Here is a 23,203-nt window from a genome sequence, read left to right as displayed (position 1 = left end):
TAGATTTTTCTTTTCAGTTGGATGATTATTTTTCCTTATCCTTTGACTAAGGAGAATTACTTTAACCTTTTTGATGGTTGTAGTACATCATTTTATAGGTAAACCAGATTTACAGAACTACTTGTAAAGGTCCGTGGAGTTTACTCTAGGGTTCCCCCTAGTGTGGAGAGTGCTCCAGTGATCACGTTTATGCTCATTCCTGGGGAGTCATTCTATATTATAGGTTCTATGAAGTGAAAAATTTCTACCAAAGGTTAGCAAACATAAAAAACTAAACAAAAAGTTCCAGTTTTGATTTCTTTGACTTCCTCGATGTAATTTCAAAAATAGTTTATTGACATAATTTTCATATCATACATTTAAATAGTTTGGGCATATCAAAAAATTTGTACTTGAAAGGTACATAATTTTATTTGGGTGATACTTTTTCTATAGTATAGAACCAAAAACATGCTTAGCTAAGTATTGCGGCTACCAATTTATTTTGTTTATGAACTTGGAAATGATTTGATGAAGGTAGGTATCAATGACAATTTTATGTTCTTCATGAGGCAATAAGAAAGATTCTCAAAATTAGGTTTAAGATTTTTTAGAAACTGATCGAAACTAGTTTGAATCTATCAGAATCCTTTGTACTTTCCTCATTTTTACTCTTTTGATAGGATGAAGTGAAGCCTCCTCATGAACTGGTCCAGAGTCTTATTTCCACTCATTCCACTATCGATGCCAAAATGGCTTCAAGTAGAGTGACACTATTTTCTGATTCCAAGCCATTAGGGTCAGAAGATATAGATAATCAACAGTAAGTCTACTTAAAACATTTTTTTAATTTAAAAATAATGTTAACAGAAGATTCTGTCTCCTATATAATTCTGCTGCATAACAGGCATTTATTCTTGTTTTTTAAATGTGCGTGCTTATTAGAATTCTTTCCATGTAGGCAAAAATATATAGAAATATTTTCTCGAAATAAGATGCAAAGTTCATTTTGAATAGATGCATAATAGTACTTAGGAAATAAAAAGCCTTTCTATAGGTTGCTTTTTGTTTCTTAGGAAACCTGAAACCATTGGATATTTTGGTGGTCAAAATGCTAGAACAAGACAGTTCTGAACTTATTTACATGTCTGTCCAGAAGCCATGTATTGTGTCTCTAAAAAGTTCCTTTAGATTGTGTTATAATAGTATCATGTATGGGTCAGTTTCCACTATATATGGCTTACATGAATTGTTTTTCAGTCTTGGTTGAACATTTATATCGATTGTGTGTAGTGGATATTTGTTAAACATTGATTTGATTGTATTGATATGTAACTTCCAATAAAACTAATCTCAACAGTAATTATGATTATATAGCATGTAATTTTTATAAATAGTTAACCTATAGCTGTAAATAAGATCTATTTCTAAGTGTGTCAATGTGTCTAATTTGTAGGTAAATGGGAATAAAGGATTTGTTATGGACAGGGGTTGAGTAAGAGGGCTTAATTGTTTTAAACTGAGCACAAAATTAGATAACTTTAAAGAGCAAGTATGATTTATCCAAAAGTTGGACATTTGTAACCCTGGGGATTGCCTGCATACAAACATGAAGGAAAATTTGAGGACTGTCATTTACTCTCACCCTACCTAGCAAGTAGTATAGTGTGTTAGTTAAGAGGAAAAGATACATTCATTTGGGAAAATCAAACCATAAATCTCAATTTTCAAGTATCTCTAAGTGCCATAGTGATGAAATAACAGTGATCATAAAATTAGTTATGTAACTTAAATCTGGGGCAAATAAAATGTGTTCACTGAAAGGTTACCATGATTATTTTCTGTGTTTGGAATTATGTACCGTATATACTCGTGTATAAGCCGAGCCTTTCAGCATGTTTTTTATGTTGATAAAGCCCACCTCGGCTTATATTCAAGTGAGGGTTCCACTTACCTATTCTCTGATGCAGTGACAGTGTTTTCCAGTCTCTCCCTCATCTGCGGGTGCCTGCAGCCTCTGTGGGTGGTCCAATGCCTGCTGATATCACCGCTCTTCTTTTCTCCTGCATGCCGACAGCCTCTGTGTTAGTCTGTGCCATACTGGGCAAGAACCTACCTGCTTCTGTGTGCTGGTACTTTGGTCACACTGCATCCTTGTTAGATGAATGTCGGATACTGTTGCTCTTCTTCTCCCGCTCTTCTCTAGACTTGTGACCAATGCCGTAGCCTTTACAGTCTTAACCTGTCCTTGGTCACACCCCCGTGGCTCGACCCAAGCTTTGCTGAATACAACTACTGGTATATCTCTGGTGTTGGATATATAGTATGTTTATTTACAGTACTTAGTCTGCTATATTTTATTTTTATTCTCGTATTAACCCCTATCTGGACCTTGTGTTGTTTATGCTTGCCTAGAGCAACCTGTGTTAGGGTTCATAATACATACGCTGGGTTGTGTATATGTGGTAAGGCAGCATATGTAGTAATGGAGCACATTGAGTACATAGCGTGTATAGTTATTGTTGATACCATATTGTTTTTGTTGACCCCTTTTTCCACTTACCGAACTAGTTTACTATTTTTCTTTGAAATATTCAAAAACGTTTAACCTACTGATGTCTCAATTAATGTAATTTTATTGGTATCTATTTTTATTTTGAAATTTACCAGTAGCTGCTATATTTCCCACCCTAGGTTTATACTCAAGTCAGTAAGTTTTCCCAGTTGTTTGTGGTAAAATTAGGTGCCTTAGCTTATATTCAGGTCAGCTACTACTCGAGTGTATACAGTACTTTCATTATTAAGTGCTCCCCTAGTTAACTTTGTGTAATTGATACTTTTTTCACAGTGTGGTTAATAGTCATGATACAAGGGAAATTTTCTTTTCCCCCCTTTCAATTCTTTTTCTAATTAGTCTTTTACCACTTTGTTTCTAATGTATTCTAATTTACCAACACAAAATTAGGGTTAATGGTGATGGTTGTACAACTCTTGTTAAAATGATCGAACCATTGAATTGTGTGATTTGTGCATTATATGCCAATAAAACTAGAAAAATATCACTATAAAATTTTGGTTCAACTGTCAGTATTTCTTTAATTACTTATTTTAATATACACTCTTAAATAGTTTCATGCATATAATTTTTTATTTCATCACAATTTTTAGCATCTTTGTTGCTTATCATAGTATCTTATCCTGGTTGAGATGACCTTTTTTTTTTACATTTTATTAGGGGCTCATACAACTCATCACAATCCACACATATATGTGCATCAATTGTATAAAGCACCTCTGTACATTTTTTGCCCTAATCATTTTCAAAGCATTTGCGCTCCACTTAAGCCCTTTGCATCAGTTCCTATTTTTTTTCCCTCTCCCTCCCCGCTCCCCGCTCCCTCACGAGCCCTTTATAATTTGTAGATTGTTATTTTGTCATATCTTGCCCTATCCGGTGTCTCCCTTCCCCCACTTCTCTGCCATCCATCTCCCAGGGAGGAGGTCACATGTAGACCCTTGTAATCAGTTCCCCCTTTCCAACCCACTCACCCTCCACTCTCTCAGCATCGCCCCTCACACCCCTGGTCCTGAAGGTATCATCCACCCTGGATTCCCTGTGCCTCCAGCTCCCATATGCACCAGTGTACAACCTCTGCCCTATCCCGTCCTGCAAGGTAGAATTTGGATCATGGTAGTTGGGGGGAGGGAGCATCCAGGATCTGGGGGAAAGCTCTGTACTTCATCGGTACTACCTCGCACCCTGACTGACCCATCTCCTCTCCTAAACCCCTCTATGAGGGGATCTCAAGTGGCCGACAAATGGGCCTTGGGTCTCCACTCTTTACTTTCCCCTTCATTCACTATGGTGTATATATTCTTTTTTTTTGCATGATGCCTTATACCTGGTCTCTTTGGCATCTCGTGATCGCACAGGCTGGTGTGTTTCTTCCATGTGGGCTTTATTGCTTCTCAGCTAGATGGCGCTTGTTCACCTTCAAGCCTTTAAGATCCCAGATGCTATATCTTTTGATAGCTGGGCACCATCAGCTTTCTTTGCCACATTTGCTTATGCACCCATTTGTCTTTCGTGATCATATCAGAGAGATGACCACACAATGATACGATTTTTTTGGTCTTTGATGCCTGATAACTGATCCCTTCAGCACCTCATGATCATGCAGGCTGGTGTACTTCTTACATGTGGGCTTTGTTGCTTCTGAGCTAGATGGTTGCTTGTTTACCTTTAAGCCTATAAGACCCCAGACACTATCTCTTTTGATAGCCGGGCACCATCACCTTTCTTAACAACATTTGCTTATGCGCCCGCTTTGTCTTCATCGATCGTATCATGGAGGTGTGCAGCCAGTGATATGATTTTTTGTTATTTGATGCCTGATAACTGATACCTTCGGGACCACGCGATCACACAGGCTGGTGTGTTCTTCCATGTGGGCTTTGTTGCTTCTGAGCTAGATAGCCGCTTGTTTATCTTCAAACCTTTAAGACCCCAGACACTATCTCTTTTGATAGCTGGACACCATCAGCTTTCTTCACCACATTTACTTGTTCACCCGCTTTGGCTTCAGCAGTTGTGTCGGGAGGGTGAGCATCGCAGAGTGCAAATTTAATAAAAGAAAGTATTCATGCACTGAGGGAGTGCTTGAGTAGAGGCCCAAGGTCCTTCCACCACCTTAATAATAAACCTATAAATATAGACACAGATCTATTTCCCCATCCATATATATATATATATATATTTGCATGTACATGTCATTGGAGATGACTTTTATAAATTAAATTATTTTGCGTTTTCTTGGTATAATACAGATTTGGTATGCCAAAAGAGGAAAAGCAAATGGATTTGAAAACTGGCCGTGTGCGGCGTAAAGCCATTTTTGAAGATAAAGATGAAGAGTCTAGTGAAAGTGATGATGAAGATGATGAAGAAATGTCTGAATGTGATGAAACACAGGAGGAGGGGGAGGAGGATGAAATAACTGACAGAGAGACTGTTAAAGTTATCAAGCGGCAGAAACTTGAGGAAGTGGAAGAAGACATTGCAGTAGATTTGCCAGCATTTGCTGATAGTGATGATGACCTTCATAGGAGCTCTGAGGATGAAGAGGAAAGCAGTGAAAGTAGTGAAGAGGCATACACCACTATGGAAACAGAGAGTGATGTAGAATCAAAAGCTGTTGGAGAAAGTAGTAAATCAGGACTATTAGGAGCTAATGGCTTGAGTGACCATTTAAATCCAGAGAAATCTTTGATGTTGAAAAAAGCATTCTTCACCACTTCAGATTCAGGTCATTACACAGCTGAAGAGGCATTTGCATCTGAAGATGAATCTGAAGAAAACTCTTTTCTCAATTTAAAGGAAGGAGGTACAGAGGATGAAGATTTTATTGGGAAAAAACTTATAAAGCCTTCTCAAAAGGGCAGTGGTCAGAAACTTGGGCCAGAGAACTTAATTGATGAGACCAGTGAGGTAGAATATTTATTCAAAGAGGAAGAATACAAGGAAGAGATTAACTCTCCCACAGAAACGTCAGGTATGCTTAAATTGAATTGGTTTCTTTTATAAACTTGGTACTGAGGACATTGATATAAATATGTCTCTCTATTTGAGATGTGTTGTTCCAGAGATTGTGTTAACTTTTCAAATATTGTGTCTCATAAAAAGGTAGATGAACAGTAATTTTGATTGGAGGGGGGAATAAATAAATAAATATATATATATATATATATATATATAGGTTTATTGGGGATAATATATATATTAACTGGGATGTTGGCATTGGTCCTTTAGGTACTCTAAAGTGGAAGGAAGATCTTTCTAGGAAGGCAGCTGAAGCCTTTCTGAGACAGCAACAAGCAACTCCAAACCTTCAAAAGTTTATTTATGGGACAGGTAAAGAACTGTGGTTCAGAGCTTGAAAGAAATTTCTTACATTATTTTCTGAGAAAAATAAATTGGTCCGAAAATTTGGATAGCACAAGTTATTCCTGTCACATTTTATATTTGACAGATTTAAAAGTAATTAGTTCATAAACACCAAAAATCAGTTATATGAAGCAGTTTAATGCTATAAAACTTCTGGTAGCACACTGATTATGTTTCATAATATCTCCTACATAAAATTCTTCGTGGGAATTTTATCGTAGAATTTAGTGCCATAAAAAAGCCTATTAAATGTTTGTTTTTTTTCCTTATAAAAATAAGATGCCCTTATTCTTTGATTTTATATTTTATTGAACTTGGTGATAGCTTCTTTGGAAAGAGCATGCGTGTGTAATAGAAAATATAACGTGGTTCCCACTTTGAGAGCATATGTGGGCTAGAAGCATCAGATCACACAGTTAGTATGGACTTACGCACATGTGATCTAGTTCTTTGCCAGTTTTAGTCAGATTTTGCTAAAATACTTATAACTTAAGCACTTAAACCATTTAAGAGAAACTAATGATTTGAAGGTGTTCTTCTAAATATCTTCCTCTCCTTCCTTCCAAAATTCTCACTCTAAGTGAATTCTCTGCTGCTGCTTTTCAGGAAGGTAAGAGTACTCTAGAGATGTTGAACAGCAGCTTCCTGGCTTTGTGACTCTTTCTGCTTGACTTGGTTGGAACCACCATCATAGCTACCACAAACCCCAACATTGGCCTAACTACTTAATGAATTTTGGAGGATTATAGTTTTTTGGTTTTTTTCTCTCTTTTCATCATGATGGTCTCTTTAGTGACAGAAGATAATGAAGATAATGGTGACTTCAGAGAACTTGGAGGCTTGTTTCATGTTAGCCATCCTGACAGAGAGTGTAAGCACAAGGGTGACTCTTTGGACTGCTCTAAATTTTTTGTGGAATCACCCCACCATTGGGATTTGGAGGAGGTACGGCTAAATAGTATGTTTTGATTTATAGAAGGCCTGTGGATTTTATACTTTTTAAATGATTTAAATAATAATTAATACTTTTAAATCTGTATCAAATTTCAGTGTTGTTTACCTGAGATAAGGGAGCTTGCTCAGATAGTGGAGTCTTTTCTTCCCTTTCCCCCAAACTTGTTTTATATATTACTCAAAGATCCAACATTAGAGTTTTTCTTGCTCTGGATTTAGTGAATTATATCCCTATCCTTCCTATAAATTGTTTGAGCATCATCAGTAGAACTTTCTGTCACGATGAAAATGAACTAATAACACCTAAGCTGTCCAGTATGGCAGCTGTGGTAATTAAGGCCTTTAATGGCAAATGAGACTAGAGAGCACAATTATAAAATTTTTTAAATGTACTTATAATTTGCCATTCAGTATATTCTCTGGGCATAGAATAGGTGTTCAGTAAACATTTAGGAAGTGATGGGAGTCATGAATAAATAACACTTTGGGATTTGTTGTAATCACGTTAGCTTTTAAGGCCACTCTGAGTGAAGTTATATATAAAAAACGTGTAGTGAATCAGGGCCTATGTGAAGATTTCTATGAAAGATGTACTTTTTATGGGCTTCGGAATGAATGACTAAGTCTTAGGTTCCCCTGGAAACAGACTCTGAGATGGAAATTTGTATTTGAGGTTTTATTACATAGATAGGTGGTATAGCCATCATCAATTAAATAAATGTGTGTACCAATGTTCTTTTCATTGTAATGTGCTCAGATAGGACATTTGTGTTTGTCAGAATAGAATATTTTATTAGTAGTCCTAGGAATTACATTTCAAACAACTGATAAATTTGGATTAACTTTTTAAATTGCTGTCTAACTGCATTGGTGTTCAGATATTAATGAACTTTGAAATCAGTTGAAGCAGTAAATATTTGTTTAGTTACTAGGTCTATGATTAATAATCCTTTTATCAAATGGTTTTTCCCACAATAATTGTGATTTTTTACATATATCTCTCTCAAAGTTAAAATTGTATTTGTGGTTCCCACTATTCATAAAAGTATTTAAAGGCAAGTTACAACTTACTACAAGCTTCTTAATATCAGTAGTTTCGTTGAGTGATTGGAGCACGCTATCTAAGGGCTGACTTTTCTGTGTAAGGTTATGAGCAGTATCAGAGATTGCTTCGTGACTGGGAAGTGGGAAGAGGATAAAGATGCTGCTAAGATCTTAGCAGAAGATGGTAAGTAAAGAGCTGCATTCTTCTAACTAACTTCTCAATACATTGTTTTATTTTTAAAGTATCTTAAAATTGCCATCGAGTTACTTCTGAATTATGACAACACCCTGTTTTTCAAGATTGTGGCCTTTTGTAAGCAGATCACTAGACTTGTCTTCCAAGGCACCTCTAATTGGGTTTGAACCACTGTAAACCTGACAGGGCAGTGGTTGCAGCATCTGACTTCCTCTAACTTCACAAAAGGATGGTGAATTAAGATGAGGAGCTCTAGGCTGGTTCCTCTGAGGTGCATAGACGTGCCTCCACCTTCCTACTTTTTTCCTAATTCTCACACCAACCCAGGGGATTTTGCTTCTTTGTTGGCAGAGAATTTTTGCAATAGTCACACAGAACTCAAAGACATTACTCATGATTTGGGGAGTTATTAGGGAAGTCTTTAATGAAGACAACCTCTTGTTTCTCCTTTCAGTTGTGGTTTTATTTTCACTTCTTTTTAATCAGCTAACTTACTAGATTTTGATTTTTCTAGCAAGTAAAAAACTTTCTGTAACTTTTATAATGCATTTGTTATAATTTCAAACTAAAAATAAGAGCAGCACAGGTTATTCAAGCAAAAAAGTTTAATATTGCAATGTAACATTCAAATGTAGAATTACTGAGATTGTGGAAGAATATGGTCTAGCCAGTATTAAATGTGTGATACTATTTTTGTTTGAGCAGAAATGGTATTTTTAAAATAATCATTTTATTGGGAACTCTTACAACGCTTGTTAAAATCCATGCATCAATTTTATCCAACATATTTGTACATATATTCCATCATTCTTTTCTAGACATTTACTTTCCATTGAGCCCTTGAGATCAGCTCCTCTTTTTTCTCTCCCCTTCTTCCTCCCCGCCCCTCTCCCTTGTGACCCCTTGATAGTAGATTGTTAAATATTTTCAAAGCTCATACTGACCGCAGTCTCCCTTCCCCTCTGGTTTCTGTTGTTTTTCCCCCTGGATGGGAATGTGTGGCTGTTGCCATTCATTGCGATTGGTGCCCCTCTCTCCACCTCTTCACCCTCTTTACCTCTACCTTTTGGTATCTCTATTCCCATTCCTGTTCCTGGGTTCGACGTGTTGTGAGTTTTATCTCTTGCCTATACCTATGTACATGTTCCCGTCTAGTCTAGATTGGGAAGCAGCAATGGGGTCATGACAGCAGGGGGTGAGAAAGCCTCAAGGAATCAGAGGTATATTCCATGACCCATTAGTGCTCTACTGCACCCTGATTGATGCATCCCCTCCCTGCTACCCCTCTGTTGGGGGAAGTTCCATTGCCCATAGATGGGCTTTGAGTCTCCACTCCAATCCCCCTCCATGATCACCAATGCATTTTTGTTTGTTTGTTTGTTTACTGTTTGTTGTGAGTCTTCTAGTGCCCATTTCCTGGTCTGAACGACACCTCATAATCGCACTGGCTGGTGTGCTTCTTCCATGTGGACTTGTTGCTTGACTGTTGGGTGGCCGCTTGTTTAACTTTAAGACAGTAAGACCCCAGACACTATATCTTTTAATAGCCGGGCACCATCCTCTGTCTTCACCATATCTGCTTATGTACCCATTTTGTCTTCAGCAATTGTGTAGGCAGGGGTCAGGGGTGGGGGGGTGGGGGAGTGTGAGCATCACAGAATGCCAATTTGTTAAAACAAAGTGTTCTTGTATTGAGGGAAGGTTTGAGCCAAGGCCTAAGGCCCCTCTGGAGCTTCAGTGTATTGTCTTATAAATATGTGTACATAGTTCAGTACCACTATGGTTATGGGTTAATGTATTTACATAAGTGGACACCTCTGTTAATCTCCCTATCTATGCCTTTGCTTTCTACAGCTTGCCTCTGTTTCCTTTTTGCTTCCTCCTGTGCCGCCGTTACTTTCTCCCTTCTTCCCCCTCTTAGTGCTTCCTCTCCACTAGCTTGGTATTGCTTTAATACTCACAGGATCTCTATCCTCTCTTAAATGCTGGATCCGCTTTCCTAGTTGTTCACTCACCACACCCTTCTCCCTACCTCCTTCTTCCCCCTTTACCTTCTGGGGCCATTAGACCCATTGCCATCTCACCGGACTTCCCTCCCATGGTCCAACCCATATAATTAGGCAACCCATCCATGTCCTAGTCTGAGCAATAAGCCTATGGTTGAAGAAAGAAAAGGGAAAATAGACAAGAGAAAAAAGGAGAAAACATAGGTCCAGGTCTTTGTGCTGGTCCTAAGGGAGATCCGGGGGCTGCCCCTCCTAGCCTGAAATCCATTCTTGGGGCTCCTCAGGGGCTCTATGGCTGAGCTATACTCCCAATTGCTGATCTGTTATACTTATTCCCATACTGTCCCTGTCGTGGGTCCCCATTAGTCCCCTGTTAGGGGACTTCAGTTAGGGGATAATATGTCTTGCGCTGTTGGTAGTCCACAGTCCTCTCTCTGCCTTAGCAGCTCCATGCAGGGACCTCATTTTCTGGGCCTGGTGTGCTTATATGGAGTCTAGGCCGACTGCCTCTCTCTTTTTCCTTCTTGGTTTGCTTCCATCTGGGTATGATAAGTTGGTTCCTTTCCCCCACCAGAAGGTCTAGTGTTGTTCTCTGCAGCACACACGTCCAGGGTGGGGTCAGGCTGGTTCTGGAGAAGTGGCCCTGTAGTCCGGTCTTTTCATGCATTCCTCCATGTATTACTTTGCCCTCTTGGTTTGGTGCACCATGGTGGGTTCTGTATGCACATTCCAATTCTGTGGGGACAACCAGTACCCACCCCTGGGTGGGTTAGTGCCCTGTTTCCCTATGTCATCATCTCAGTTTCTTCCCACACCCATTTTCTTTACTCCACCCCCCTTTCCCCTTCATGTTGGATTCACATGTACCTCCCTGGGTTTGGTCTGACCTCCCCGCAACGACCTATGCTTCCACCCGTATATTGTGAGATACATGTCTTTTCTTCTATTCCCACTGTGCTGATTATACTTACCTCCTTTTGAGATTGACTCACCTCACTTAACATAATTCCATTCAACTCTTCCTATGAAACGACATGTTTTGTATGGTCATCTGTGCTTTTAAGTGCTGCATAGTACTGTATTGTGTGTATGTGCCAGAGTATAGCAATCTGTTCTATCGATAGAAATTTAGGTTGTTTCCAACTCTTTGCGATTGTGCATTGTGCCACAATAAACGTTAGAACACAGATGACTGGTTGTATTTTATTTCTTACCTCCTCTGGTAATAAATATGTAAGGTGGCTGGGTCATAAGGTAAATTAATTTCCATTTTCTTTAAATATCGCTAGATTGCTTTCCATAGTGGCTGTACAAATCTACACAACCACTAGCAGTGAAGGAGGGTTCCTTTTTCACCACATCCCCTCTAATATTTGTTGCTCTCTGATTTTCTGATTTGAGCTAACCTCAGGGGTGTTAGATGGTATTTCATGGTTGTTTGATGAATGGGAACACTTTCTTATGTTTTTGTTGGCCATACGGGTTTCCTCCCTTGTGAAAGTTCTTTTCACTTCTTTCACGCACTTCCTTAGGGGGTTAACTGTTTTCTTAATTTTGCAGGCCATAAGAGTGTCATAGATTTTAGTAATAAGCCCTTTGTCTGATGTGTCATTACTAAAAATCCTCTCCTTGTCTGTGGGTTGCCTTGTCACCCTCTTGCTGAAATCATTTGAGGTACACAGGTGTTTAATTCCTATTAAATCCCATTTGTCGATTTCCAGATCACCGGTATGTGTACCCTTATTGCAGTTAGCCTATGATTCCCCTGGGCTAATAATCTTAAACTAGTCCTGATTCCTTCCTTGATGGTCCTAATGGTTTGGGGTTTTTCTCCTAGGTCTGTGATCCAGTTTGAGTTTGTTCTTGTGCATGGGGTGAGGTAAACACCTTGTTTCATTTTTCTACATGTGGATATCCGTTGTTTCCAGCACCAATTGTTAAAAAGGGCATCTGCTTCCTACTTGATGTTTTTGGGAGCTTTATTGAAGATCAGTTGTGTATATGCTGATGATTTTACTTCTGGACTTTCTGTTCTTTTCCCCTGGTCTTAGTATCTGTCATTATGCCAGTACCAGGATGTTTTGACCACTGTGGCTGTGTAGTATGTGTTAAAAAAATCAGGTAAGGCGAGTCCTCTGACTTGTCCTTGATAAGTTCTCTGCTACTTCTGGGCCTCTTCCCTCTCTATATGAAATTGATGGTTGGTTTTTCCAATTCTTTGAAGAAGGTTGTTGGTATTTAAATCGGAATGGCGTTAAACTTATAAAGTGCTTTGAGTAAGATTGACATCTTAACTATGTTGAGTCTTCCAATCCACCAGCATGGGATGTTCTTCTGTTTGTGGAGGTCGCTTTTGATTTCCTGTATTAGGGTCTTGCAGTTTTCCTTGTATAGGTCTTTAGGGGTTGTTTTTTTTATGGTTAAATATGTTCCTAGGTATATTTCAGGGTTTTTGTTGGGTTTTTTTTTGGCTACTGTGAAGGGTACTGCCTTCTTGATATCCTCTTACATGGTCCTGTCCAATATATATAGCAAACCTATCCACGTCTGTTTGTTGATCTTGTATCCTTCCATTCTTCCATATTCCTCTATCGCTGTAAGTACTTTGGGGGTTTTCAATGTACAGGATCATGTTGCCTGCAAATAACAATAGTTTCACCTCTTCCTCTCCCATTTGGATATCTTTAATATCCTTCTGCTGTCTTATGTTGTGAGCTAGGACCTCCAGTATGATACTGAGTAGAAGTGGGGACAAGTGGCATCGTTGTCTTATACCCTTTTTCAGTGGGGTTGTTTTTGTCTTTTCTCCATTGACCAGGGATCCTCAAACTTTGTAAACAGGGGCCCAGTTCACTGGCCCTCAGACCCGTTGGAAGGCCAGACTATAGTTTAAAAAAAAAAATCTATGAACAAATTCCTATACATGCTGTACATAATTCATTTTGAAGTGAAAAAAATGGACAAAAACACCTGGCAGGCCGGAAAATGCCCTCGGTGGGCTGCATGTGGCCCATGGGCCATAGTTTGAGGGCTCCTACCATTGATTATGGTGTTGGCTGTTGGCTTTTGTAGATAGCTTGTATTAGCTTGAGGAATTTACCTTCCATTCCTATCTTCGTGAGTGTCTTAAGTAGGAATGGGTGTTGGATGTTGTCAAATACTTTTTCTGCGTCTGGATATTATGTGCTTCTTACACTTTTTCTTATCGATGTGTTATATAATATTGATGGATTGTTGGATGTTAAACCATCCCATCATTTCATCCCTGGGATGAATCCTACCTGGTCATGGTGAATGATATGCTTTATATACCTCTGTGTTCTGTTGGCCAATATTTTGTTAAGGATTTTGCATCTAGGTTCATTAGAGATATCAGTGTATAGTTCTCTATACCTATGGGGTCTTTGCCCTGTTTCAGTATCAGAGTAATGCTGGCTTCGTAGAATGAGTTTGGGAGTTTGCCATCCTTTTTTATGCTCTGGAATACGTTGTGGAAAATTGGTGTCAACTCTTCCCTGAATGCTTGGTAGAATTCCACTGTGAAGCCATCTGGCCTGAGGACTTTTTATGTTGGTAGATTCTTGATAATCCTCTGTCTGAGATAATCTAGGGAGGGACTGTTTTTCCAAGTATTTATCCACGTCTTCCACCTTTCTGAATTCATTAGAATATACTCCTTCATAGTACTTTATGATTATCCTTTTAATCTCATTGGGGTCTGTTGTAATTACCCCTGTTCATCCCTCATCCTGACTATTGATGTTTGCTCCTTCCTTTCCTTGGTTCGTTTCTCCAGTGGTCTGTCAATTCTGTTCATCCTTTCATAGAACCAGCTTTTTGCTGCATTTATCGTTTGCATCATTCTCTTCCCACTGGTTTAACTCTTCCCTGATTTTTATTATTTCTTTTCTTTTCCTATTGGAAGGGTTGTTCTATTAACTCTTTTCTAGTTGTTGGAGGTTTTTTGATAATATATCAGTCATGAGCGTCCCTTTTTTCATATATGCATTTATTGATAACAAGCTATCTCTGATAACTGCCTTCGCAGTATCCCGTATGTTTTGAAACGTTGTATTCTCGTTCTCTTTAATTTCTAGAAGCTTCCTAACCTCCTCTCTAATCTTGGCCTGTACTCATTCATGTCTCAGAAGATTGTTGTTCATTTGTTTGCCTTTGCTTTTCTGGTCATCCTTTTATTAATCTCCAGCTTTATGACATGTGATCCAAAAAAGACATCTGAATATTCTAAGGTGACCAGATTTTAGCATTGGTAAAGCGGTACACCATTGATAAAACGCACCCTGGCGAAATAGCCACATGGCAGCCGAAAACCGTATACCCTAGATTGTCATGCATTCTTTCCCAAAACTGAGACTTTTTTAAAACGCTGCAGAACGCGGGGAAAATGTTAAAAACCGGGACTGTCCCGCTAAAAGTAGGACATTTGGTCACTTTAGAATAATCTCTATGTGTTTGAGTTTACTCAGGCTTGACTTGTGTCCCAGCATGTGGTCTATTCTTGAAAATGTGCCAAATGGACTTGAGAAGAATGTGAATTTCTTTGCATTTGAATGGAAAGCTTTATAGATGTCTATCAGGCCCAGTTGCCTAATTACTTTGTTTAGCTCAATAGCCTCCCTGTGAGCTCTCTTTTTCTGATAGCAGAGTATTAAAGTCACCTACTATGATTATTGAATCTGTGATTTCTTTTTCATCTTTTTAATAGTTTGACAAAAATTTGCCACTCCAGTATTGAATGACTAAATATTCTATATGCTAACTGGTTCCTGGTTTACTGATCCTTTGAACATTATATAGTGTCCTTCCATGTCTCTTTTTATGGCTTGATCCTTGAGGTCCATTTTGTTGGAGATTAGGATTGCCATCCCTGCTTTTTTAAAGTTGCCATTTGTCTGGTGTACTTTCTACCAGCCTTTTATTCTTAGTTTATTTTTGTCTATGTGCTTAAGTTGTGTCTCTTGCAGGCAACAGATTGTTGGGTTATGTTTTCTGAGCCACTCCTCAAGCCTTTTTCTTTTAATGTATGAATTGAGGCCATTGGAATTCAGAGTTATTATCACAATCGGTGGATTCATTGCTGCCATATCATGTCTTGCATTTTGGGTCATTTGCTATCTCCCTTTGTATCAGTTTATCAGTGTTTGTGTCTGCGGCTTATTTCTTGTCTTTTCCATCAGGTCCTGTTATCTTGGTAATTGTTGTTGACACATTGGCTTCTGGATGGAGATGGGCTATATGGTGGTCTTCTGCTTGTGCTTGGTGGAGGTTGATCCTCTGGCCATAGTGAGTCAGCCTGTATCTTCCACAGGGTCGAGTGTCTTACAGCATATTCTTCGAGCCTTTCCTTGTCCTGAAGCACCCTTATCTCCCCATCTATCTTAATGGATACCTTGGCAGGATAAAGGATTCTTAGGCAGGGATTTTTTTCTTTCAGCATTTGGAAGATGTTGCTCCACTCTCTCCTCCTCTTTGTGGTGTCTGATGGTAGGTCTGAGCATATTCTTACCTGAGCTATATTGTATGTGATTGTCTTCCTTTCTCTTGCTGCTCCTAAAATGTTCTCTTTTTCCTCCAAGTTGGATATTTTTACTTTTATGTGTCACGGTGAGTTCTTAAGGTTTATTTTATTCTAGCTGGTGTCTTCTCTGCTTCCTATATGAGTGCCTGATTTTCACTCATTAAGGTGGGCAAGTTTTGTTCCAGCAATTCCTTTGCTATCTTGGTTGTCAACTTGTGTGTTGTGTCCTGCTCCGGTAGACCAATTATTGTATTATTATTATTCCTCTTCATAGCATCTGTCATTGACTGTTTTTCTTGCTTGCTGAGGTCTGTTTGAGTGTCTTCGAGATCACTGATACGGTTGTCTGCCTCTTCAAGTCAAATAGTAAATTCTGTGACCTTGTGTGTGGCTTCTGCTATCTCATCCATTAGCACATGTATTTCCTTTTGGTGCATGGACTTCATCTCTTCTATCATTGTATCCTTATTCTACATTGCTTACCTCAGCTTCTGTATTGCTCCAAGCAGACTTCTGAAGATATCTTTCTGTGATAGATCTGTGTCTGATTGTTCTACGAGTGTCATTAACTCTGCTACTGTGTTTTGTTTCTCTGTTTTTTATTGTGGAAAGTGGTGTGGTCTGTTGATTTTTTTCCTTGATCCTTTTGTAGGGCCCGTATATCTGAGAAGAGAGGGGGCCCTTGGGTCTTTCTCTGTGTTACTGTTAAGGATGCTTTCAGAGGGCTGCCTGTGAACCTCAATAGGAGCTGGGTCAGACTGCCATGTAGACAGAGTTCCTTGATGGTTCAGTGGCCAACAGTGATGAGGAGTTTCAGTAACGGGAGTTGGGGCTGGAGTCAATATGTATGCCCCTTGGCTGCTTTGACCTGGTTGTCAGGCCATGCTTAGCAGCCATTTTTACTGTTAAAAAAAAAATTTCCCCCCTTTAGTTTTCAAAGATGCCTAATAGAAGGCAAAAGGAGGCCTCGCTGCCACGGGTGGTGGTACTGATCTAGGGCTCTGAAGCCAGGCTATGGGGAATGTATGCTCTTCAGATCAAGCATGCACTACCCCCTGCTTCCTGCGGCCGTGGAGTGCTGAGCAGGTAGGCAGAAGCGGTGCCGGCGAGATGTGCAACACATTGGTAGGCCTCCTGCAGTGGTTGGAACAGTCTGGGGCCACAAGGCTGGAGCACGCAGGACCACTGTTGCTGGGAGCATGTTACAGTGTAGTGCAGTGGTTTGGGCTGGCGTGGGAGCAGGCAGAAGTGGCTGTGGGCTCAGACGGAGATATGTCCGCTGGCAGGGGAGTGCCCAGGTCTGCTGGCTAAGAGACTGTGCTGCCACCTCGTAAGAGTGCACTGCCACGGAAGTCTCCTAGGCGGGAGCAGGAGCTGTGATGGTGATGGCAAACCAGGCGGGCAGATGGGGGCGCCAGTGGAGGGGTCCCAGGCAACAATGGGGGTGGATCACCTAACCAGCTACAGATAGACTGCAGGTTTCCCAGGGCCCTGAGTGAATGGAAAGAGACCCAAGTCTGGGGGCGAATCACTGTCAGATGGGGAGAGGGGAGCTGCCAGAAAGGGAAACCTCTTAGTGGGGCACCTTGAGTGTGCAGCTGCTGCAGGGGTTGTGTCAAGCAACTCCTGGCATGTAGACCAGGCCTGGGGGTAGGGTGGGGCATCTCAGCCTGATGAGCCATGTCTCAAGATTCAGATTTTAGGGGCTCTGGCTCAGGACAGATGTATGGAAGCCTATGGGGTGGGGAGGTTGTCCCAGGGGGTTCCCCCACTCACCAGAATCCTTCCACTAGGCCACCTGGACACTAGACTCGCAGTGCACTGAAGAGCCCTCAGTGTGTGCTGCTTGCTTCTTTCTTTTTGCAGCATGCTTGTTTTACTCAAGTAGGATAAGTTAAAAAAATTTCTAGAAAAATCACAGAAATCCTCATTAAACAAAAACTAATGGGAAGCTGTTATTAACATATTTCTTAACTATCTGGGTGTTTCCATCTCTCTTTTACCCCAAGAATTCTGCAGCCTTTGCTTTATACTATGTCAAAAGAGCAGTTTTAGCATCCTGTCGATCTCAGATTGTGCTCTTCAAATGTTTTTTGACTTTGGGGCACAAAAAAAGTCTGAAGGGGTAAGATCGGGGCTATATAATAGATGTAATAAGGTTTTCCAACAAAATTCTCACAGGACAGCCCTTGAAACCTTCAAATGAACAGGTTTATCTTGTGATGGCAAAAAATTCCTCCATGTAACGTTGCTGACCTTTTCTCACCAATACAGTTTTCAGTTTTTTTAAACTTCATAATCAACCTTCATAATTTATGAAAATTACCCTTTATGATCCTACAAAAAAGTTACCAAAACGTGAGTTAACTTCTCTGCCTTAAATTTAACTGACCAAAAAGATCTCCTTTGAAGCCACTGTTTTAATCCGACAGTATTTATGAAAGCACAGCAAGGAGATTAAGACAATGATACTGAGAGAACTTATCTGTAACAATTTACTGATCTCAGAGACACGGTTAGACATATTTTGCATGTATGAACTAGAAAGACCTGTGGTGGTGGTTGTAGATTAAGTCTTAGATTGCTAACAGAAGATCAGCAGATCAAGCCCACTAGCAGCTGCTTGGGAAAAGATGAGACTCTGCTCTTGTAAAGCTTGTGTTCTTGGAACCGTGCGGAAGCAATTTAACTCTGTCCTGTAGGGCTAACAGTCATAACTGACTCAGTGGCCATGGGTTTTGTATGAACTGGAACCATAGTAGCAGTATTTTTTGACATGCTGCACTTTTTCATCTCACACATGAAGCCACTTCCCTGTTTTTAATGACCTGTATGTGCATATCCAATTGTCTACAGATGGGCATTGGGTCTCCATCCCTTTGGGTATGATTTTCTTCTGGGTCTTAGATGCCTAGTACCTGATCCATTGATCGGTGGTGTGCTTCTTCCTTTTGGGTTTATTTACTTCCCTGCTGGATGGCTGCTTGTTTAGCTTCAGACCTTTAAGGCACCAGATAATACATCTTTTGTTAGCCAGACATCACCCACTGTCTTCACATTTGCTCATGCACCCATTTTGTCTTCAGCATTTATGTCAGGAAGGTGAGTATCAAAGAGTGCCAGGTTATTAGAACAAAGTGTTACTGTGTTTAGGAAGGCCTTGAGTAGAGGTCATCTGCTATCTTAATACTTAACATATAAGTATATATATTGGTCTTGATAGTCATCATCTTTAATAATTTTTATTTAAAATTTTAAATTTTATTAATAAATCTTTTTATTGGGGCTCATACAACTCTTATCACAATTCATACATACATCAATTGAGTAAAGCACCCTTGTACATACATTGCCCTCATCATTCTCAAAATTTGCCTTCCACTTGGGTTCCTGGAATCAGCTCGGTTTCCCTTTTTTCCCCTCCCCCCCCTCCCCGCTCCACCCTTCCCCGTGCACCCTTAATAGTTTATAAATAATTATTTTATCTTATCTTACACTGCCCAGTGTATCCCCTCACCCACCTTCCCATTGCCCATCTCCCAGAGAGGAGGTTATACATAGATCTCCAAGATCGGTTCTCCCTTTCTACACCCCCTTCCCTCCCGATGTATCCACTCCCACCGCTGGTCCTGAGGGGTTCATCCGTCCTAGATTCCCTGTGTTTCCAGATCCCTATTGCACCGCTGTACAACCTCTGGTCTAACCAGTTCCGCAAGGTAGAATTTGTTTTATATTTAATCGTTTTATTAGGGACTCATACAACTCTTATCACAATCCATACATCAATTGTGTAAAGCATATTTGCACATTCATTGCCCTCATCATTCTCAAAACAGCCACTCTCCACCCAAGCCCCTGGCATCAGCTCCTCATTTTCCCCCTCCCTCCCTGCCTCCCCCTCCCCCATGAACCCTTGATAATTAACAAATTATTATTTTGTCATATCTTGCACTGTCTGACATCTCCCTTCACCCACTTTTCTGTTGTCTGTCCCCAGGGAGGAGGTCACATGTAGAGACTTGTAATCGGTTCCCTCTCTCCAACCCACCCTCCCTCCCCACTCCCAGTATCACCACTCACACCACTGGTCCTAGAGGGATCATCCACCCTGGATTCCCTGTGTTTCCGGTTTCTATCTGTACCAGTGTACATCCTGTGGTCTAACCAGATTTGTAAAGTAGAATTGGGATCATGATAGTGGGGGGGGGGGACAAAAAGCATTTAGGAACTAGAGGAAAATTGTATGTTTCATCGTTGCTACATCGCACCCTGACTGGTTCATCTCCTCTCTGAGATGTCTAGTAGCTTACAAATGGGCTTTGGTTCTCCACAGCGTACTTCCCCGTCCCTCATTCACAATGATAGGATTTTTTGATCTGATGATACCTGATACCTGATCCCTTTGACACCTCGTGATTGTACGGGCTGGTGTGCTTCATCCACGTGGGCATTGTTGCTTCTGAGCTAGATGGCCGCTTGTTTACCTTCAAGCTTTTAAGACCTCAGACGCTATATCTTTTCATTGCCTGGCACCATGTGGAAATATTTTAAAATAGGCATGTTGTTACTTTATATTCCAAGTATACCAGAAAAATGCCTCAAATTTTATATATGTCAGAATCAACTCCATGGCAGTTAGTTGACTACAGTATGTGGGAGTAGTTTGTTGTATATCTTGGCCAAAACTGGATACCACCAGTTCTTTTTTTTTTTTTACCAGTTTTGTAAGTTAACAGTGGTCCAAATTAACATTGAAAATATTTTTATTAATTATATATAATATATTTAAAATAGTATATTCAGAAATTAATTTGAGAATACTTGAAGCTATTTGACAGTATTCATGTCTTCTCATATATCTCTACCTAGTTCTGTGATTAAGTTTTGTTTGCCACCAGAAGTTTATATTCTGGTTACTCCTAGAAATTTCACATTTTTGATTACTTTTTAGATGTCTTTTTTGAGTGTGTGGTAAAATACGTATATAAAATCCTTGCCATTTCAACCACTCTAAATGAAGTTGAGTGACAGTAACCACAGTCACTCATCTGTCACCATGATTTATTTCCAAATATTTTTCATTGTCTTAGAAAACTGCTTAATAATTGGCCATTTCCTTGTTTCCCCTTCACCTGGTAACCACTGATAAACCTTTGTCTCTATGCATTTGTTAAATTCTAGATACGTTATGTGAGTGAAATCTGTATTCTTTGTCCTTGTGAGCTTTGTTTCGTTTAACATAATGTCTTCAGGTTTCTTTATTATAGATATCAAAGTTTATTAGTGGTTATCAGGGTCAGTATACAGAAAGTGGGGGATGGAGGGTAGGAGTGATGGAAAAACTACATGGATCATGGAATGTTAGCTTGCAAACAAATTCTTGTAATTGCTGTCAATAAGGCTTAGACCTGTATATAACTGAATAGGCAAAAGTTGTGTGATAGACAAGGGAGCTTCAAAAAGTTTGTGGGAAACTTCCATTATTTCCTTACTCATTTGCCGTCATCGCTGGGGCTATATCTTGCTCCTGGTTTCTTTGCTGGCCTGCTCTTCCACCTGCATGACCAGGACAGGGCCTTCTTGAAAGCTTGCATGACTGAGAGGTAATTGGGATGCATGGCTACGGTGGGTCTTGCTTTGTTTTCAGTTTTCTCCAGGTCGTAGTCTGGCTGCTTGGTCATATTGGGAGAGCTTAAGTCAGGTTTGCCCTTAATTTGAGCTGATGATGTTGAAGGAGTCTTAGGGAGAAAACACCACTGGGTGCGCCAACTACATACTGCTCAGGCTGCTGGCGCTTGTCTGGCACCACACCCCGTGCACAGCAAGTAGAACCCCAGGTTTCATCTTTGTAGGAGTGAAAAACCTCATTTTTCTCACATGGAGCAGCTACTTGTGGTTTCAAACTGCTGACTTTATGATTAGCAACGTATAACCACTCTGCCACCAGGGGTCGCTATATTTTTCCGTATCTTCTTATATGATATCATATAAGATTTTTCCTTTTGTGATTAGCCTATTTCACTCTTCATAATGTTTACAAGTTTCATTCATGTAGCATATATCAAGATTTCATTTCACTTACTGCCTAAGTAATAGCTCGTTTTTCTGTGTGTTCTACATTTTGCTTATCCATTCATCTGTAAACCGGGATTTAGTCTGTTTCCATCTTTTGGCTACTGCAAGTGGTGCAAGAATGAACACTGGTGTCCGGTCTCTTTTAAATCTCCATTTTTAAGTCTTCTGGGTACCCGGAGGAGCTTTTATAGGATTGTTACCTACTAGGTGAACATTAAGCAACTTGCTCTGAGTTAATGCACCCAGTGGTGTTGCCTGGGAAGGTTCTCTTTGGTCACAGTGAATTTTTTCATGAAGCACTTTCACTCGAACCTCTGTTTTTGTGATGGCTGATTTAAGAGGAGGACAGTGTGCGGCTATGAAATTTTATTTTCTGCTTGGGAACCATGCTGAAGAAACTGTTGTGATATTGAACACAGCTTACTAGGACAGCACTATAGAGAAGTTCCGGTGTATGAGTAGTTTTCCCATTTCACAGAAAGTAAAATATTGATTGATGATAAACCTTGTCTGGATGTCCATCAACTTCCTGAACGGACAAAAGTGTTGGCTCGTAGCGCATTTGGAGTTCATTCCTCCAGGTCAGACTGTTAATCAAGCTTTTTATTTAGAGTTTCTAAAAAGAGTATAGCAGTGTGTGGCAAAAAAGGCCTGATTTGTGACAGACGGACCTGGTTTTGCCACCGGGGCAGTGCAACTGTTCACACAGCCATCTCAGTGCGCCAGTTTTTGGAAAAGACAGCATGCCTCTCTTGTCCCATACATCTTATTCACCTGACCTTACTGTGGTAACTTCTTTTTGTTTCTGTGAATGAAGAGGGATGTGAAAGGACCAGTGATTTGACAACCTAGAAGAGGTGAAGAGAAAAACAAGGTAGGAACTGTTGGCCATCCAAACAGATGAGTTTGAAACATGTTTCCAAGAATGGAATTACAAATTTGACAAATGTATCGTGTGATGGAGAGTATTTTGAAGGTGATTATGGTTGTTTTATTAAAAAAAGAAGAAAAATAGCTTTGAAAAAATTTTACATTTTGGGGGGTACCCCTTCATATACCAATGATTGAAGCTACTGGGTCTTATGCACTATACCAACACGAACTAGTCAATATTCAGCCATTTCAGAAGTTAGCATATGAGCAAGAACCAGTGGTACTGAAGGAAGAAGGTCAAGCTGTACTGAAAGCATTAGTCAAAACTAGGCTCCAGGAACTGATAGAATACTAATTGAAATTCTTCAGCAAACTGTTGAAACACTGGAAGCACTCCTGGATTTTTGTTAGCAATTTTGGAAGACTGGAAGAAATCCAAATTTGTACCCATTCCAAACAAACAGAACCCAAAAGAATTTTCAAATTATAGAACAATATCATATTTTTAACACATAGAAGGAAAATTTTTGCTGTAGAACACCAAAAGACACGTCAAAATACTCATTGCTGTGGGTAAATTTGCTGCACAAGAC

At 39.9% G+C, this 23,203-nt stretch overlaps 1 protein-coding gene across 6 annotated transcripts in view; it reads left to right on the top strand.

Annotated features, from left to right (window-relative positions):
- The window catches only part of BMS1 (BMS1 ribosome biogenesis factor), a 108,346-nt gene that overhangs the window by 21,258 nt on the left and 63,885 nt on the right, over positions 1-23,203 (top strand). For all 6 annotated transcript variants that reach the window (XR_012783995.1, XM_075546785.1, XM_075546784.1 and 3 more), the window contains 5 exons: positions 663-802; positions 4,807-5,531; positions 5,789-5,890; positions 6,717-6,868; positions 8,024-8,105. Coding sequence is in view for 5 of the 6 variants with exons in the window: in XM_075546785.1 (XP_075402900.1) it covers positions 663-802; positions 4,807-5,531; positions 5,789-5,890; positions 6,717-6,868; positions 8,024-8,105 (1,201 nt within the window). In the remaining variant the exon portion in view is untranslated. The remainder of the gene's footprint in view (positions 1-662; positions 803-4,806; positions 5,532-5,788; positions 5,891-6,716; positions 6,869-8,023; positions 8,106-23,203) is intronic.

Source organism: Tenrec ecaudatus, chromosome 4 (genome assembly GCF_050624435.1).
Source record: "Tenrec ecaudatus isolate mTenEca1 chromosome 4, mTenEca1.hap1, whole genome shotgun sequence".
NCBI classification, from domain to species: Eukaryota; Metazoa; Chordata; class Mammalia; order Afrosoricida; family Tenrecidae; genus Tenrec; species Tenrec ecaudatus.
The sequence above is the reverse complement of the archived record's forward strand: the minus strand, read 5'-3'. Positions and strand labels throughout refer to the sequence as shown.